Source organism: Excalfactoria chinensis, chromosome Z, assembly GCF_039878825.1.
Source record: "Excalfactoria chinensis isolate bCotChi1 chromosome Z, bCotChi1.hap2, whole genome shotgun sequence".
NCBI lineage: Eukaryota > Metazoa > Chordata > Aves > Galliformes > Phasianidae > Excalfactoria > Excalfactoria chinensis.
The window spans coordinates 36,187,859-36,206,592 of NC_092857.1; the positions used below are offsets into that span (position 1 = coordinate 36,187,859).

The following is an 18,734-nucleotide window of genomic DNA, read 5'->3' on the forward strand; positions in this document are numbered from 1 at the left end:
AAAATGAAGGCAGGGAAGGTAGTACCTTTTGAATCCCAAAGCTCTTCTCTGAAGTTAGAGCCTGCACAGGCCACATATTAAGAAACACAAAGTAAACTGGGATAGAACATAAGACTAATTTAAAAATTGATACTATGATGTAGAGTAGCAGATTCGTTTATGCAATTTATTAAGAATTCGTAATTTTTCCTCCAAACAGTTTTCCACAAATATATATATATTTATAATTCATTAGTGTTAAAAATCAGTTTAAAATATCATATGCTTTACACACAGGTTTGTTGTGCTGGATAGTTAGCAGAGTTGCAGTTCCGTAGAGTACAGAATCTCCTCTAAAACACCTCCTCTGCCTCAGCAAAGGATTGACAACATCTATGCACACACTTACCCACATCCCTGCACCCTCAACCACTTGGTTCCTGCTGTCACATTTCACCTCCAACTGACCTCATAAAAATCAAAATTTATTTCTAGCTATTAGCATTCTAACATTCATTCTAAAAACAAAGTATTCACATAAGTGACCGAGGAGAAAAGCTACCATACATCTTAGAATTGAATGGTAACAGACTGAAGTTTTTCCAAGGCTACATTGTCCCTTACATATTCAGAAAGACAGAACCCTTAAACAGGCAAAAGAGACTACAGATAAGTAGGCAAACTAGAATATATCTGATATCACTTTCAACTTTATTTGTACTACTGTTCTTTAAGCAAGAAATGTTTTCCAACACTTACAGCATTTTTATTTTCTGCTCCTTCAGATTTCATTCATGACACCAGAACCTCTGCCTTAATTTAAGTCTTCCACTTTACAAGACACACACTATTAATTAATGTTAGCCAGAGAAATCCAAGAGGAAATACATTTTGGGGGTGTCAGATAAGAACCTGTTTTTTTTTGTCATTGTTTGTTTTTGACTTCTCAGCAACAAGTAATTATTCACTGCAACTTTCTGAAATTTGAATTCCTTTAAGTTGGTCTATTGAAAACAAAGGTGAATCTATTAGTCATGCAACATGATGTTACCAAGGAGCAATTTAATACCACTTTTGATCAGTCAAGAACTCCAGTACTTTTACATGGTACACAAGCTTTTCTCAACTACAGAAAGTCAGTTAACGTCAAGTTAAGAAACCAACCTGAATTGAATTCTAGGAAGTTCACTACATTTAGGATATTATTCCAGAAGCATCAAATTTGATTTTACATAGTGCAATTATAGATGGATTACCTAACATGAAACGTAAGTTCACTGTTTTGAAACAATACAGACAAAACAAAAAAAGATGGCAGGTCAGAAAATATTCCCTGTACATTATTTCCTCCCTGAAATATGAAGTAGAAAGAACAAAATTCAAAATATTTTGATACTTTCATTTGCCAGCAGTAGCATCAGATCACCTATGCTGAAAAAACACAAAGGTAATACCAAACACTTAACTGCTTACCAACAACATTCAAAACCTAATACAAACAAAAGGGGTACATTGTAATGGTTGCCATTTCAAGTAAGCAGAATGGTAAAAAACCATTGCTGTCCCTGTAATCTGAAATGCAATACAAAAGAATAACATTTATTGCCCATACACTCTTTACCACTTAGTGTTCCCATCCCAGAGAAGAACTAATTGGCTTGGCCACTTGGAAATTTCAGCTAGAAATCTGTATTGACAGTGAAGTTAGGTTGTACACAGGATTGAACCTGGTGCCTCCAAAGAAAAATAAAACGTGATTAATCAACCGAGTTCATTGGAGATTTCTGGAACAATGTGAAAGCAGTCATGAAACCATAAATAAATAAATAAATAGAAACTTCTGCTGATTCACAAAGTATCAAAGTGAGCTTGTTATCACAGAAGACAACTTTATGATGTACATGTTACAGTCAGGATGTTGAACAAAGTCTAAGAGTGCATTACACAGAGAAAATAGACTATTTTAAACTAGGTCTTAAGACATTTCCATCCTTTCATAACTGTGAACATTCTGAAAAACTTCAACCGCTGGTCCGGTTTGGGTATTAAGAACAGGCCAGTGCATTCTGACACACTGAAGTCTAAGAAAAAAAATCCAGTAGGCATCAGGAAGCAAGTACTCAGTTGAGGCTGAATAGCAGGTAAAGTGCAAAGGACAAATGTGAACAAAGATAAACACCCAAGACAAAGCAGCACACAGTGATGTGTTGTTTTTGTTGAGATATAGAAGCAACTGAACTTTGATACAGTGATGAAGAAAGAGACAGGAGAATACAGAGTAGATAAGCAATCTGAACAAAACTGCACGCAAACAAGCTATATATATTTCCAATATACTCTGCAAACTGGCCCATGCTTTGCAGAGATTAAGCAGACTGTGAAGTGGAGAAGCTGCCTAAGAGGATGAGGAGAGTTACAGCAGACTCAGGCAGCAATTCCTCACTAGAGCTGCAGCAGTGACCCACCTCAGGACCACGTGGCTCCTAAGGCCAGGCTAGGCAGAGCCCACCTGCCACTGTCCCAGCACAAGACTGCCTTGGATTAACAAATGCCCTCTACCGGCTGTCTCAAGGCGCTACCACTTGCACACACACTGCAAACACTGATACAAAGATATTAATTGAACACACCCCAAAGGCTCATCCTTTTCCCCAAAGAATTGATTCAATTTTTACTTCAAAAACAATTGTGTTACAAACTTAGATTGTTCAAGTGAGTTTTTCAACACTTGCTGTATGAAAGAAACAGTATCAAAAAGATGCCCCTTTTTTTCCAGATCAGTACACGCTGTCATCCGCACTAAAAGTCACTAATACCCAAACACTACTAAAAATATAACATTTGACAGGATTAAAAAAGGAGCGTTTAAATGAAGCTGTTTGAAATGTGTTTAAACTTCTTAATCCCCCAAAAAGTGAACACCAAAATTGGGTGCAGGAAAAAAAAATATATATATATTACTGGATCATTATATGCAGCTGACTAAACACAGGACCTCTCAAAACACACCAAGACAACACAGTTGACGTGTGAGGTAAAAATGAAGTAAAAAAACATGCACGGAAAACCAAATACCATACATCCTGTACATCCACACAGACAAATAGTCTCTTTCCACTCCTCCCCCACCCTTGTTTTTAAGATAAAAGCCATTAAGCTCCCTCACTTCACTTTGACATTACTGGTTGGCTAAACTTGCTTGGACATCACAGAAGAAAAGGTATCAGTAAAACATTAAGAGGCTTAAGTGTACTTAAGGATGCAGATGCAAGTTTTAGGAACAAATTTTGGATTCTGCTAGGAGAGCACCCAGGCTAAAAATGAACAAACACTCCTGCAGCAAACCTAAGCCAACAGTTTTGGGCACACTTCAGGTACTCGCTTCACACTCTCACCAGCGTTCTGGCAAGATGTAAAGATCTAAGTCCTGTGAGGGCTACAAAGACAAAAATAAAACAAAACAAACACACACACACACACACACAAAATACAAACCAACAACACTATTTCATCTGAGTAGCCGCCTCCTCACTCAAGCACTAACAGCTCTCTGTTTCACAGATGAACATAAAAAGCTAATGCACTGCTTAGTACAAGGATGAGGATGGGCTGCACCTCTCCTCACAAACCTTACCATATGGAACCTTTTCTTTTTCCCCCCACATTTTTCAGAGAGAGTGAGCCCCGACAGCTTCTATTATATCTACCAGCAAAACAATACATCAGTAACATTTACAGGTGTACGGTTGACAACCCTGGAGCTCAGGACTGTACCACATAGCCTACAGATTGATGGAAGTGCACAGACAGAATGACACTGATTTATTATTTAGTTATTAATTTGCAATCACAAGGTATGCAATACACATGACAGACAGAAGGGCAAGCAGTCACGCAGTTTTCTGAACTTGGTGTTACAACACAGAAGAATCAAATTATACTTAAGAGGGACAAGTAATACTGGACATAACACAAAAAGTACCATTTATGGAAAATGGTTTCTCTCTCCACTGAAGGAGCATGGTGATGGCACTGAGGCCTACCCAGTTCTCCAGAAGTGGAGTAAGGGCTAGCAGATACCACGCAAGGTCACAAGTCAAAATTAGCTCTCAGAGACAGTTTAAAACTAGTATCACACAATTAGTTTACCTAAGGAATCCAGACACAGCTAGGAAATGCATGCTTTTACTTGCACCATACTTTTCAAACCATTAGTTTCAGCAACAACTAGTTTCTTTTCACTAAGTCATTCTGTGAATCAGAAAACCACCTGCATCCCCACTTAATCTGACTTGATTTATCATAAACCTAACTCCCAACCTGCCTGCGCTTAGCTACTGGCCCCACATTGGAGCCCGGGAAAGCAATTCTCCATTCGGCACTCACAGTGTGTCAACGGCTGTGACAGGCCTGGTAGCCAGCACCCACAGCCTGAGGGCCACAGACAGCCTTGCTGGAGGGCTATGGGAATGAGGGGGCTAACAGCAGTTATCTTTTAATTGCATGTGTTGAAATGCATGGCGCGCTCACACCTAAACTGAGTTAAGTCTTCAAGGGAAGTTCACACAAGAAGTCACACCCGCATATTTGTCATTTGGGTAGAAAAGTAAAGCAGAGATTCACATTGAGCTGGACAGCAATTTTCTGTCTCGTTTTTAAGTGCCTTGAAGAATGAAGGATAAGTGGTTTTCAAGCAGAAAAGGTGGCACTGTCAATGGTGCTTCAAACGATGAAGAAAAGTGATTTAGCAGCTGCTAAATCCTGCACAGACAGCACCAGCACACAGCCCTCCCATCCATGCATTCTTTCAAAAGAGCACATGATTTTAAAGAAATCGTGACTGCAGTGTTAGCAGACAATATATGAGATTTCTCCATGATCATACTCTGTTAAGCAATTAGGTCAAGCTGTGCCCTTTAAAATTAGTTTAACACAGCTGAAGGTCAAGGGAAGAAAGCACCAAAGAGGAAGTAAAACAGGAGCAAAAAGATTTATTTTAACTCTCAAGCATTTACAAAGCCCTTGCCAGAAAGAGAAGTTGCACTGTTGCTAGAACTTTTTAGTGGATAAAAGGAACATTTTTGGCACAGGAAAACTAGCATCTGTGTACAAATAGCAAAAGTGTTTTCCAAGGTCTAAGCTACACAAAAGAAGAAAAACTCCTTTAGATCAACCTGGTTACTACCAATGGGTTGAGAATTCTAAATCATATTTTTATCAGTGGATTAATCTGGCTTAGTAGGCAGGTAAATAAGTCAATTTGTGCTGTTGCTGATAATCAGAACAAAGAGATACTGCATGCTGATATGGAGTTCTGTGATGTTTCTTAAAACAGATACCCCTGCTTGAGCAGGAATTCTGATATCAGATATCTGCTTTTTTCCTATTCACATTTGAATTCTGGAATGCAAATGGGACTGAACAGAAGAGCCCTGGATCTGTGCTGACAGCAGCTATTTGGAAGAGAAGGTGCACTGAAAAAAAACAAAAAAACATCACTGAAGGCCTGATGGTTCTGTCCTGCTGGAAGCCCTTAAGCTACTGCAGATTCAAAACAAAGAGCTACAAATAAAACTTCAGTGACCATCTTACAGAAATCAATAAACAATTTAAGTCCTAAAGTAATCAATTAAAGATTAAATTCTTTTTGGCATCGTTAGAATTGTTAGAATAGGTGGTTGTGAGGCATACACAAAACCTGCCTCATTTCATGAACACACACAAACAATTCAGTTTCATATTATCTATGTAGCACTCACTTATGCATTCTGTATAACACTAGACATGCACATTTGTTGCTGTGCCAATAGACAAGGTAAGAAATGCAAGTTATCAACACCAAAGAAAATTTATACAAGAGGCTGCGCAATACCAAGACACTTTTTTTCCTGACCAAATTATTGCCTAGGCATGAATAACAATTGCAGCATTACTGCGTGTGTGTTTGGAATAACAAATTGATGGATATCCCCTTGTAAGCATAAGCAAACATACAATTCTTTACATGCTTATCACTCTTGTGTAGCTTGAAGATGGTAGAAACAGCAGAAGATGCCTTGTCTGTATGACGAGTCCCTTAACATTAGCACTTTACTTAGCAATTAAACTCCAGAACAGAAAGAACTACGTATGATTTCAGTTGCCCAAGTAAAGGTTTAAAAAAATGCTTCAGACAGAAGTCTAGATACAGTGGTTTAAAATAACAATGAGAATCCATGCCTAGACACAGCACATCTACTATACAAGCAAAGGGAATACGTGTGGAGTAAAACTTCCAAGCCAGCTGGATACCAGCCATTTTGTAATAATGACGCCTGCACTGGAGCTTGCTGGAACTCATTTGGTCTGGATATATGTACATCTGTTAAAGCCCTTTCAGAAACAATCTTATCATATGAAAAACAGGGTACTCACACTTGTGAACAGTTCACATAACAGCTACATCTCTGATGGAAATGAAAAAGCTAGAAATAAAGTGAGGTGATACAGAGAAATGCACTTTTTTTTTTTTTTAAAGCGCTATGCTAGCCATTATTTACAATAATAAAAGGAGCTTGCACATACAAGTACTTACAGAATCAATGCCCAAATAAATAGCCATATAAATAAGGAACATAATTTACTGTGCCAGTTCCTAATGCCTCAATTTGAACCTTAATACTTGTATTGCTCTTTAGAACTTTATTTTTCCTTTTGACTTTTCATGAAATTTGTAAACCAGACCAGAATTTAACATTACTTCTTAAGTTAGCCTCCTCAGTGTTGGAAGGATTAATACAGTTTTTAATTCTAAGTTAGATGTACAATAGACCAACCCTAAGTTCCTTAGAAATAAGGATCCTGTTGTGAGTATTAAAGTATATGATCAGAAGAAATATTTGATTTTGATGATATTAAGCAAGGAATATTGCTGTTGCAGTTTTGTAAACAGAAAAGGGTAAGCTTCCTGCTTTGCTTCCCCTTTATAGCAAAAGATTCTGAAGCTTTTTTGATACACATGCTTGTCTGGCAGCTTGGGAAAGAAGAATCTAATGATAATGCTTATTATATTTCAGTTATGCCAACCGCTCTTTTGTTATAATGAACAACTTCCCTCTACTTCACCTTTCAGAACCTCCATTTTATGACAGACAACCTATGATCTTAATGAACAATGGTAATGTTCATCTAGAAAACATTCCTATGCTCCAGCTCCAGGGGCTTTCTACACTGCAGTCACAAACCCCAAAATTCAAATGCACGGCACTCAGAGCAGAGAAATATATATATTTATATATTTATATTATATATGTGTGTGTGTGTGTATATATATATATAGGTATTAATAATCACTGTAAAATCCACATGTTTTACTAACATTCCAGTACCAGAACACAAAGAAACACATAAAACCACAAGCTTATACTTGTTTTTTTTTAGTTTTCCCCTTTCAGTGATCAATTTGACATTAGCTACATACACAAGAAGTGCACCAAGCAATAAAATCCATAAGCACATCACTCATTGATGCTTTTCAAGAAAATCTGCATTGGTGAATGTGATGCCTCTCTGTGACTGAAGTTTTTTTTTGTTGGTTTTTTTTTTGTTTGTTTTTTTTGTTTTTTTTTTAGGAGGACACCAAAACCTGTTACTAAAAGAACTGCAAACAAAGCACAGTTTCTACCACATACTCAAACTTCATACCAAAAGCCTTAGTAACTGACTGTATAAGTTATGGTTTTATGAGCTGCTATTTACAGCGAAGTAATTGTCTGCTTCCCTTGTTCTTTAGTCTTTATTTACATCTGCTCACACTCACAGATGAGCTGGAGCACTTAGGAATTCAGAACATCTAAAAAAATATATTGCAAATTGCCCCCTCTGACCTCCATGAAAAGGACGGCCTGCCTGCCTGCCCTACAGCCCCTGCAATGAGAAAGCATGCTCAGACCATGTAGTAACTGCCCTTGTAACATAGGTTTAATCAGCAGCCAGGCTTCCCCCCATGTGCAGAGCTGCATTTCCACAAAGTGCCATGGAGGTCTACATGCTCCTCTGCCACTCATCATGACAATGGAAGGTTCTGGTGTTTGCAAGGGCAGCGTGGCAGGTGAGGACAAAGACCTTTGGTGGTCTCTCCTAGGAACAGGTTTGGCCACACCCTAAGGCACCTGGGCAGACTAAGAGGGAGGCACTGCAGCACCCACCAGGAGCTACCTGATGGCAACATACTCATCCACAGAGGAAACCATGATGGAAAGCCTTTCTGCAGGAACAAGAGAAACCAGAAATGGAACAGCTTTGTAAGATGTAGTCTGGGACTATCTGTTCCTCAATCAATGTTGTAACTAGTAATAAAAGCAGAAAAAGCAATGCTTCTTTTAGGCAGAAATGTGAAGTAAATAGTATCAGAAGACCCCTTCAAATAGAAAGCAATGAGAATAACAAAGACACAGTATACTAAGCTGTTCCCTGTCATGCCTTCCTTTCCTGGGGAACAGACAGCAAATCTATGCAGACGACCCAACTCAGGCAGTGTAGGCAGCTCCAAAAGTAATGCCTCCTAGTTATTTTCATGGAAACTGCAGCAGTTACAAACAGCACTATGACACTATTTGATAGAGCAAGTTCTCAGCTAGAAACCCAATAGTTACCACCATCAGCTATATATTTTCACCAGCTATGAACAAATGCCTGCATGCCATGCTCATAAAAATCTGCACCAATGGAGTTAACCCAATGTTTCACAGATGCTATGACCAAGACTGCCATGTCTGTGATTTTCTTAGGAAGTAATAGGCTGCCAGATGGAGCTACTGGAAGTGATGGGATCTTGGCCAAGAACTTGTTAGACCCAAGTAAAATATTCAGCAATATTATTTCCCTGTCTGGACAACGAGAAACAAATTCCATACCACTAAATCTCCAGTGAACTTGGCAAAATAATTTAGTTGCTAGTAGTGCCAGAAGAGAATACAATTCAATCAAGTAACATAAGAGTTACCTGTGTCTAGTGATACCTACATAACTAAGCACAGTAAACACCAATCTGCACTCAAGAGAGCACAGGATCTTGGTGTTTTAATTTTTTATCAATGGTTTTCTTCTTCTCATTTAGAAAAGCAAGACCACAAGGCACAATTTCAAAAACAAAAACAGCCCTCTTAAGCTGCAGATAACCTGGAATACAAACTGAGACTAAAAATTTCAGCTGAGACCAAAGAGACGAAAGGCACCACCCCACTTCTCTGTAATCATGTCTTGAACGTTACCACAGACTCCTGAAAATGAACACCTTTCCTTTTTTCTTCTGTAAGGTTAGTAACTTCAAAACACTGTAGCTCCTGATCATGGCCTTCCTGATCCCTGGCCCCACAGGCATGCTCGCAAGCAAGGCACTCAGCAAAAACTTTCAGAGGCACATACCATCCTGCACCTGAAGCCTTACAGCAAGTCTGAGATGGCCTTTGAGATAAAGCTGAGAAAAGGGACAAGAGCCCAGAAGCCAACTGATATACAAGACAGAAAGCAGGACCTCAAGTAACTAGCAAAAATTTATAACACTGATAGCTCACTAACAAAGATACAGTAGAAATCAAACGTTAATAGTACATTACTTCAGTTAAAGGCAATCCTACCACTGAGCTGAGGCAAGAAATGCACAAGCAGTAGGGCACTGCATACAGTAATGCGTTTTTTCCTTTTCAACAGCTCATTCCCCTGAACAGCTCAGCAATGAATCCAATAAAACTAAACCTGTCAATCAGGCTGTAAGTGTGGTTATAATTTACACTGACTCCAAACTCTCCAAAGGTGTTGATATACCCTCATACACTTGCTGTCACCTGGTAAGAGCTAATTTTCTTTTAGAAAAGTACAGACAGCATGCTCTAAACACATGCAGCATCTTAAATGAGCAGGCAGGCTATTCAGGAAGAGACTCGCTCCTTTAAAAACATGGCATAACACTGCTCTGTAAGCTCCATGCTGCTGGTGGAGAATGCACACACATGGTCTGGGCAGCCACACAGTGATGCTCCTTCCTCAGCATTACCGTATTATTGAACCTGCTTTGGCAGGGAGGTTGGACTTGATGATCTCTAGAGGTCCCTTCCAATCCCTACAATTCTGTGATTCTGTATGTTCAAGCAGAAGTTGTCATGTGTCACATCTGTTTATGTAACCAATAGAGAATAAGGGGCAAGGGATAAAATATTAAAACAAAAAATGTAAGGTTGCAGACCACCAAATGGATTACTCAGTGCAGTGTTTCACAACAATGCTAAACTGTGTGATCTGCTCTGGATCTAGGTGAAAAGCACCTGCTGGGAGACATTCATCACAATATCAATGCACGTAATAACCACGAAAAAAATTAATACCCTTCATAAAGAAGGAAACATCCTCAAGGACTATAATGTGCTTGGGTAGAAGAGAGATTTAAAGCTCATCTAAGAGACCTACAAAGTATAAATCCTTATCAGCTTCTTCCTTCCCCACAGCAGCGTCAAGCTAAACTCCCCATTAATTTATCAAGCTCGGCCTTAAAAAAATTTCAGTTCCCTGTTCAAACTGTGGCCTTGTTTCAAAGGGAAATCCTGAAGTTCTCTTTTCTGGAGGCCAGCAGCATTTCAGTTTCCAGCCTGTTCACTTACCTGTGAACATTAAAGTGTAAATCTAATTTAGACCTTTCAAGTTCAAAGTTCCTTCATTTCCTTAAACATTTTCATTCTTTCAGAGTACTTAGAAGAATAGCAACCCTCTGCACTGTGACAGGAATGTTACCCAGCAACTGACCAAGACAGGCAGGCTCCACTCTTGCTATATCAGCCCCAGGTTATGAGAACTGACTACAGCAAAATTACCTACGCTGCTCCACTAACTTTCACACCATTTACATTACTCTATACATACTGCATAATGAAAATATGCAAGGAAGTACTTTCAGTTCCAGGACCCTGAGAGGTAAACTTTCGTTGCCCACCTCAGTTTCTGCCATAAGCTAGTGTTGTTCAAGTAAGATCTACTGTGCTGGTGATTAAGGCTCTTCAGGTTTGCTGGATGGTACTCTTTTGGGTCACCCATCTTCAAGCAATGGGGTCAAAACACAGTTTGAGAGAAGTCTTAGTTGAGACAAGACTAATATGCATGGCACTATCACTCAGGAAACAGAAGCTACTAAACCACTGTTTTAACAGACATTGTTTCCTCCATAACATGTAATTATGCCAACAAGTTGCATACATTTGCTGCAAGACTAACAAAATCTGGCAAAAACAGGACACCTGGTTATAAGGACCAGCTGTGGCTCTCACAGGAAATACGTAATTTCCTCCAAAAACCGATGGGTCTCTTAATGTATTATCAACTTTAACAACTGCCTGGCAAGGTTACCCTGCAACCTCAGTACTTTCCATCATTCTCATTATTTTCAAGTTTATTTCCTGGTTTACAGCCTATGTTCTTTTGCCTTCATACCACAGTTCTTTACCTCCGTCCCTCCCATGCGTTTAACTTGAAGCAGATCTGCAGAGGCTTCCTTGCAAGTTGAAACACGGTGTGAACTGTGGCTATAAATTAGATGTAAGTTGTTTCTTCTCTTTGACAGCATCTCTGCATCAAAGAACTGGGTAGAAACATTCAGCAGGGGAAAGTGATACTACTCCTGTCAGCTACCATCAGCCTGGACTGGGCCTGGCATACAGCCCTCATGAAAATGGGAGCCTCAGCCTCCTCCTAAGCCAAATATGCCAAATTCTGTTCAGAACACATAGTTCTAATAGGGGAAGAAATGTATCTGAATATCTGTAGAGGTAAATAGCAGAGATGAAAAAAAAAAAAAAAGAACGTTATACACTCACAAAAAACAGAAAAGCAAAGCTGGAAAGATCAAATCAAAGTTTAAGCTCATGCTCAGCACATCAGTTCAGGAGCTGACTGTACTTCACAGAGCCTATCTAGAAGAGAAATCAAAGACAAACATACAAACATTTTTATCTACTTCCTGATGAGTTCAGATTTACAAATATTTCTGCATCTAGATGACTGAATAATAATCAGCAAGCTGTAGATTTAATTACATTCAGTTTTAGCAGTCTTATAAATCAGACACTGAACAGAGACATAAGCTAAGAAAGAAGCCGTTACACCAAAAAGCAGCTGCACTTCTTGTGGTTTTCCTTCAGCAACACCTCTCAACAGATTTTAAAATGCAGCAGTTGACAGTTGTCAGTGTGCTGCATGCAACCTGCATGATCTGCAGCTTGCAGTTTATTATGCATCTCAAGTAGAGCCATTTTGAGGCTTGAACTTGAGGTAAAGTAAGATGAGATCCAGAAGAGTAACACTTAACACCACTCTTACAGATAAAGGATTATTTTTTCAGCCCCCATGCAACCACCAGGGCCAGGACTTGTTCTACTCGGTGTTATCAATGCAAGCATTAAATATTCAGATTCTCAAAGCTTACAATACTGATACAACACATACACAGCTCAGAGACAGCACTGAAATATCTCTTTGCTGCAAGCTAGGCTTCATCAGCCACTCAGGCGTCTTACACAAGAACTGGGGCCAACAGTTTCAGCCCATTCAATTTACTGCAATTCACCGTCACATATTACTGAAATTTGCATACATGTAGTCAGAAAAGTACTGAATTCTATCCTTGATTAGCTTACACAAGTAACTCAGGAAACTGCTCCAGGGGTTTGCTTGTTACCCATATCTAGCAGTTTTGTCACTGTACAAAAATGAAGGTTAGCATGTCTTCCAAGGGAGCAACCAAGTTGTGATTTGGTAGGATTACCCAATGAAGCAGAAATTGGAAATTTCCACGGGCACAGTTTAAAATCTTAGACAAATGTAATTAAAAAAAAAAATAAAAAAAATAGCTCTACCAGACCATCCTTCAAACTGTTCCTTCCCTCATCCATCCCTTATCATGTCTTTCTAATAGAATAAGTAACAGGAAAAAAACATCACCCCATGACACTATTAAAAAGACAGTTTGCATGGTTCTCAGCTTGGCCATTCTGAGAGGGAACATCATCTTGAAGGAATTTCACATGCTGTGTATCTCATAATGGAACTTGACAATACATGCACAATTTCTGCACATCAGCTCATTAGTATGAGTTGTTTAGGTTGTAAAGGCTGAAAAGAACCACAAAGGTCATGCTATAGTTGTCACCCAAGCATTTTTTGTCCACCATTTTCTCTTTCCTCTCAACACCAGAGAGCCGTGTAATTACTGTTCCAGTGTATGGACAGGTCAAGGACACAGCCTCTGCAGTCCTAAAAATGAGCACTTCTGAAAACTGAAGTATGAATAATCAGGATATATATACATATACATTCTGCCTACGTACTCACTGCTTACTACTGAAATCATATCCCACGTGGTCTAGAAAAGATTTATCTTCTAACTGAATGCTCCAAAGAACATTTTTCAGATCAAAAATACACGCTTTCCACAACTGCCTATTCTCTCTTATCAGCATCTTCATCACATTATCCTATGCATTTTCCTCTCTGGACTGATAAAAGTGATTAGATACCTTAGATAACAGCAGAAAGCAGTAAGCTAACCCTGGGAGCTCCTCTTCTTGGTAGCTCACTAAGCTGAAGCATGAGGGTTTCCAGAAATGCTGAGATCCATTGTTCTGTTCAACCGTGGTTGAAAAGTGTTTCACTTGTTTGGAACTTTTGAATTCACAAGTTAAAATCTGTCTGATACCCTGATCTCTCATCCTACTTTTTGAAACAACAGGGCTGTCCTAGTAAGTGGCAAACCACCGTGCCACACAAGTGCCATTTTTCAATTCCGAAACATTATTTCAGAAATCTGCACCTCTTTTAGGAAACACTGAGAAGTTTAATGATAAAAATAAATAAATAAATAAGGTAGAAGAAGTTTAGTATTTAAGACCATGAACTAAGTCACTTCATTCCATATAAACAAACACGATGTATGTAATGTAGCTTTGCTTGGACAGTACTCCCAGTCATTCCCTGAGCAATGCATCATTTCTCACAGCAACCATTTCCAGGCAGAGTCCATCACAGAAGAGTAAAAAAACAAAAATGTATTAGTCTGATCTAGTTTCAAGGTCTTTCCTCGTGTTCTTCCCCAATAAGGTTATTAATACTGATGAACTTTAATTCCCATCTTTTGGGCAAACTGAAGCAGTGGCAGTGCAGCAGGGTATTTAGTCAGACTGCACAGTCAGATTGCTCGCAACTGCAGGCAGAATTAAAATGAATAAACCCAGTTTAGTAAATTTGTTACCCTTTCAAGATAATCTCTAATGCAGCATGATCAGAATCTCCAACACTCTTTGAAATGTCAGGGATAGATGGTTATTTAACACAATAACTTACACCTGCCTAACACATTGATACATACCACTAAATCTGTAAGATCAAGAAAGCATACCATAGGACAATGTGTACAATGGTCAAGAGCATAGTCCCCACATATGATGTTCTGTCCTTGGGACAGCATTTGCTTGACAAGTCTTGGGACACTCAAAAGCTTAACATGACAAAAGAAATAAATCCACTTCAGCGATCACAAAGCTATGTGCACAATTCACGTATGGGCAAGATGAAAAAAAAGTGAATGACATTCATAATTCTGAACTCTTTTTCCTCTTATTTTCCTATAGTGACAAATCAAAACCAAAGAATGGAATAAAACTTCTAACATGTTGGCAAGAGAATGACTGTTCATTACTTTTGCGATGGCACTGAGAAATAACATAAAACTGAGAAGTGCATGTTTTCAGCCAAGGCACGCCATTATCTCTTCCCCTTGTTTTAGCTATCTGCAGGTTTTGTGCAAGCAATATTTAAAACCTTCTTTACTAGCTCTGACCATTAATTTCACTTACACAATCCACATATTTTCTTTGAGAGACCTTTGCTAGAACAACAAATCTACTTTTTATTCTAGTTACTGCCAGCAGTATTGCAAGGCAATAGAGACAGCAAAATATTTCCGAAGAAAAAAAAATAGTGAAAACATAAAAATGTCAAAGTATTTGCATTGTCACAAAGCCTTCTCAAAAGGCAGGTGGCCCTAGGAGTTTCAGGATCCATACATGCAAATACCCCTTAGTGGAAAAAAAAGAAAACCAACAATCAACCAACAATTAAAATATATATATATATATAAACAAAACAATGCAAGAATAATCTGTTTGCTTACCTACTCCTTTTGTTTCACTGCTGCTGCTAAGTGGAAACAAATGAATTCACCTCTTTACAAGGGAAAAAAAAAAAAGGCTGATTTAGCCAAAACAAAACAAAGCAGAAAAAACAACAACAACCCCTTTAATCAGTGCTTAGCCAAATCTCAGATCATGACTCAGGTTCTCATATAAATACAAAAAAATAAAAATAAAAAAATAAAAAAAAATAAAAAAATTAAAGTCACAGGTGCTTTTAATAGTCACTTGATTCTTTAGTTTTAAGCCACACTCAGGGTTGATATGTTTGCATATAAACATACTTGCAAATAAAGTAATAAGCCTAAGGGGGAACGAAGCACGGGAGAGAAATGGGATTTACAAGAGTATTTTAAGCAATCCTAGAAGCTTAAGTTCAAAAACAAGTTAAAAGCATCCACAAACTAAACTGCCCAACAACTATGCTGAGATTTCTTTACCCCTACTGTTTTATGACAGCACTTAGTCATAGAATGATGGGCATTTCTCAAAGTGATACTGAGGTGAACTCTTCAGGGGTTTCTTTTACAGAAAAACCTACACATCAGGCTAAGCATATCAGCATATTCTCACAACAGTTACTAAAAAAGCAGCAAGGTTCTTTGTTCCGTTCAATTTCTTTAAGGAAAAACAAATAGTGTAACTAATTATTTTAAATTCTTAAATGTTACAGGTTTAAACTGCATGCCAAGGTTATAAATCACTAAAACGAGAAAAGCAAACAACCCTGATACTGTAACACCTTGTTTCTAACTCATCACATTAACACAACAATTTCTGTTCTTTTGTTTTTGTTTTGTTTTTTTTACTAAATTTTATTACAATATATACAGCCAATTTAAAAAAAAAATAAATCTCCACTTGATTTTTTTTTTTTAAATGCTGTACAACATCATTCAGTATTTGCAATTCCCCATGATTTAAAAGCGAAATTCCCCATCTTCAGTGCTACATTCTTGAGCTAACATGAGACTTCTGAAGCATGCTTGCATGGGAAAACCCTCATATTTTTACATGCTGCCTATGAGTGTCCTTATTGAACCTCTTCAGTATGCGAGCACTGTTATGGAACCAGCCCTTTTTCACAAACAGGTGTTGGGGATCAAGGTTTGCATTGACACCTTCCCTCTAAAATGAATACATGAGGGGTTATTTCCTGAACTAGCAGGATGGAACTGTTTTCCTCTGTAAAGAATTCTAAGAACACGCAACAGATAATTTCTGATTCTGTCTTTACTTTCTTCTGTGAGATAAATCATGTACCAGCATCTGTAAGCACAAGCACGGTGACAGTTCCAGTAATCCAGAAACTGAAAACCGAAGTTTAGAACACTTCACGTGTTCTTATCAAAATCTTCTTGTCCAAATAAAGTATTTGGACCACACACCTGAAATACATGGTTCAGTATACCACATACCAATCCAATAAATCGGTACAAGACTGTCCAACAGACACCTGGGATGTAAGAAAAGGTTCTGCATGAGCCTGCACGCGTACGTTTCTGTTGCTTTAAACGCCCCTGATAACATGCCGCTCCTTTCTATCCGCAGTCCCACAGCTCAGAGCCCCGCTACGCCGCAAAGCCAGGCCGACGCTGCCTGATCGCCACCTCCGGGGGCAGTCAGGGCATCCCCTGCCCTCGGCACAGCCCTGCAGTAATGTGACACCGTCCAAGCTTTGCAATCACTGACATCACCGCAGGACACAGATTCGGCCCTGTGCTGTCCCGAAATGCCGCAGCCCTCTCTAACAGAAGCGGAGAGGATGACGAACCCCAGCCGGCCGAACCGAGAGTGGCCGAGCCGGAGGCCGAAGGAACAGCTCTGCCCGTCGCCCACCGCGCCCCAGCACCGCTGCCGGCCCCGCTGCCGGCCCCGCTCCCGCCGCTCCCCGAGGCTCCGGAACGGCACAATGAGAACTTGTGTCCCCGCCGCCGCCCCGCACCCACCTGCCGAGGTCCTCGCCGGTCTCATAGTGCTCCTCCAGGTTCTCCTGCCGGAACACCGTCATGGTCACGTCGCGCCACACCGCTGACCGCCTCCTTTAGCCCCTGCTCGACGCCCTCATCACCGCCACGCCGGGGCCGCCCCACGCCCTGCAGAGGAGCGCGGATGTGAACGCCCAGCCTCGGCCGCACCACCCCCGCCTCCCGCGACCCCCGCCCCTTCGCGTAGCACCGCCCGCCCGCCGCATTCCACCGCGGTTCCGCTACCCAGCAGGGGTTGGGCGCTCCCCGGTCTCCCCGCACCTGACCCCGGCGAGGCGAAGCAGGAAGGGGTTTCCCCGCTCGCTGTCGCGCTGGGAACTGCCCGGCGGCAGCGGTCCGTCCCCCGTGACCGGTCGGTCGGAGCTTGATCGTTCGATCCCCCCTACTCCCCTGCCTCCTCGTCCTCTGTCGCACGGCTCCCTGAGCCCTATACGGCCGCTCCCGGCCGGCTCAGGCACAGCATAAGGCCGCCTCCGCTCCGCCAATGGGAAGGTGCCACCGCCCCGCCCCCGGCCCCACCGAGGAGAGCGGGCGGCAGCCGCGGCTCTGCCCGGCCCTAGGAGATGGCGGTGGCGCCGCCCTGGGTCGGCCGCGGGCACGCGCGGCAGCCATTGTGCGGGGGGATGGAGGCGGCGGGGCGTCGGTACCCCGCTGTCCCGAGAGGGGCAGCTGTCTCTACGCCGGGCGTCTGGCCGTTCGCTGGAGGGGTGTACCCGGCGTGGAGCGGTGTGTCTCTGGGCCACGTGAAACCCAACGCTTTATTGCTGCCATGCTGCATGGTTGCCACCCGTTGTCCTTCCCTGGCTTCCTGCGGTCTGTGGCTGCGTGGTTTTGGCCTGCCCTTTTCTGTAGCATGTGGCCCAGTGCTGGGTTGGAACTTAGCTGCATACATTTCTTTATAGCTGCTGTGTTCCTTTCATCTGCACTGTTCAGCCCTGAGGGAATGTATGACGTCAGGTCACCGAGCAGCTTTCAGCTCCCATTTGAGCTTTATGATTCTCACGAAGAGGATTGCTCATCAGAGGTGAAGAGTTCAGCACAGCCGTGCGTCGTCATGCTCACTCCATTTAGCATTTGAGAGAGCCCAGCCTTCTCTAAGCTCAGCACCAGGTGGGCAAAGGCCTGAAATCTCCCAAGAGAGTCATGGTGTGGCCTTGGATGAGTGTCAAAATTTTCTGTGGCCCAAACGATGTGCGTGAAATGGAGGTACAGGCAGAGGGGTTGTGAGGTGCAGTTCCATCATGCTGCCTCCAAGGAGCGCACCACAGGCACCACAGGACAGTCATGAGGGCAGTCAGAGCAGCAATAGTTGCATTGTTTGTACAGCCCAAGACTTTTGACAAGCATTGGGTAAAAGTTAAGAAGTTCCTTTTGGCTTTGGAGATGTCTTCTTCAGTAGATGCAAAGACAATTGCTGCAGCCAGCCAAAATGTTTTTTGGTGAATAATTTTCACACTTTTTCTTGTTGTTTTTGTGATCACACCTGTTGTCACAGGTATTTTGCACTGCTCACGTATGCTTCAGTATGCTGCATACTTTGCAGTATGCTGCAAAACAG

General features: G+C 41.0%; 1 protein-coding gene across 3 annotated transcripts in view; it reads right to left on the reverse strand.

Moving 5' to 3' along the window:
* The window catches only part of DAPK1 (death associated protein kinase 1), an 86,971-nt gene extending 69,332 nt beyond the window's left edge, over positions 1–17,639 (reverse strand). For 2 of the 3 annotated variants that reach the window (XM_072359909.1, XM_072359908.1), the window contains exon 1: positions 17,138–17,327. Coding sequence is in view for 2 of the 3 variants with exons in the window: in XM_072359908.1 (XP_072216009.1) it covers positions 17,138–17,199 (62 nt within the window). In the remaining variant the exon portion in view is untranslated. Of the gene's footprint in view, positions 1–17,137; positions 17,328–17,437 lie in introns of those variants that run through there. The other variant, XM_072359907.1, reaches the window with a different exon arrangement.
* Positions 17,640–18,734: the final 1,095 nt, after the last annotated feature.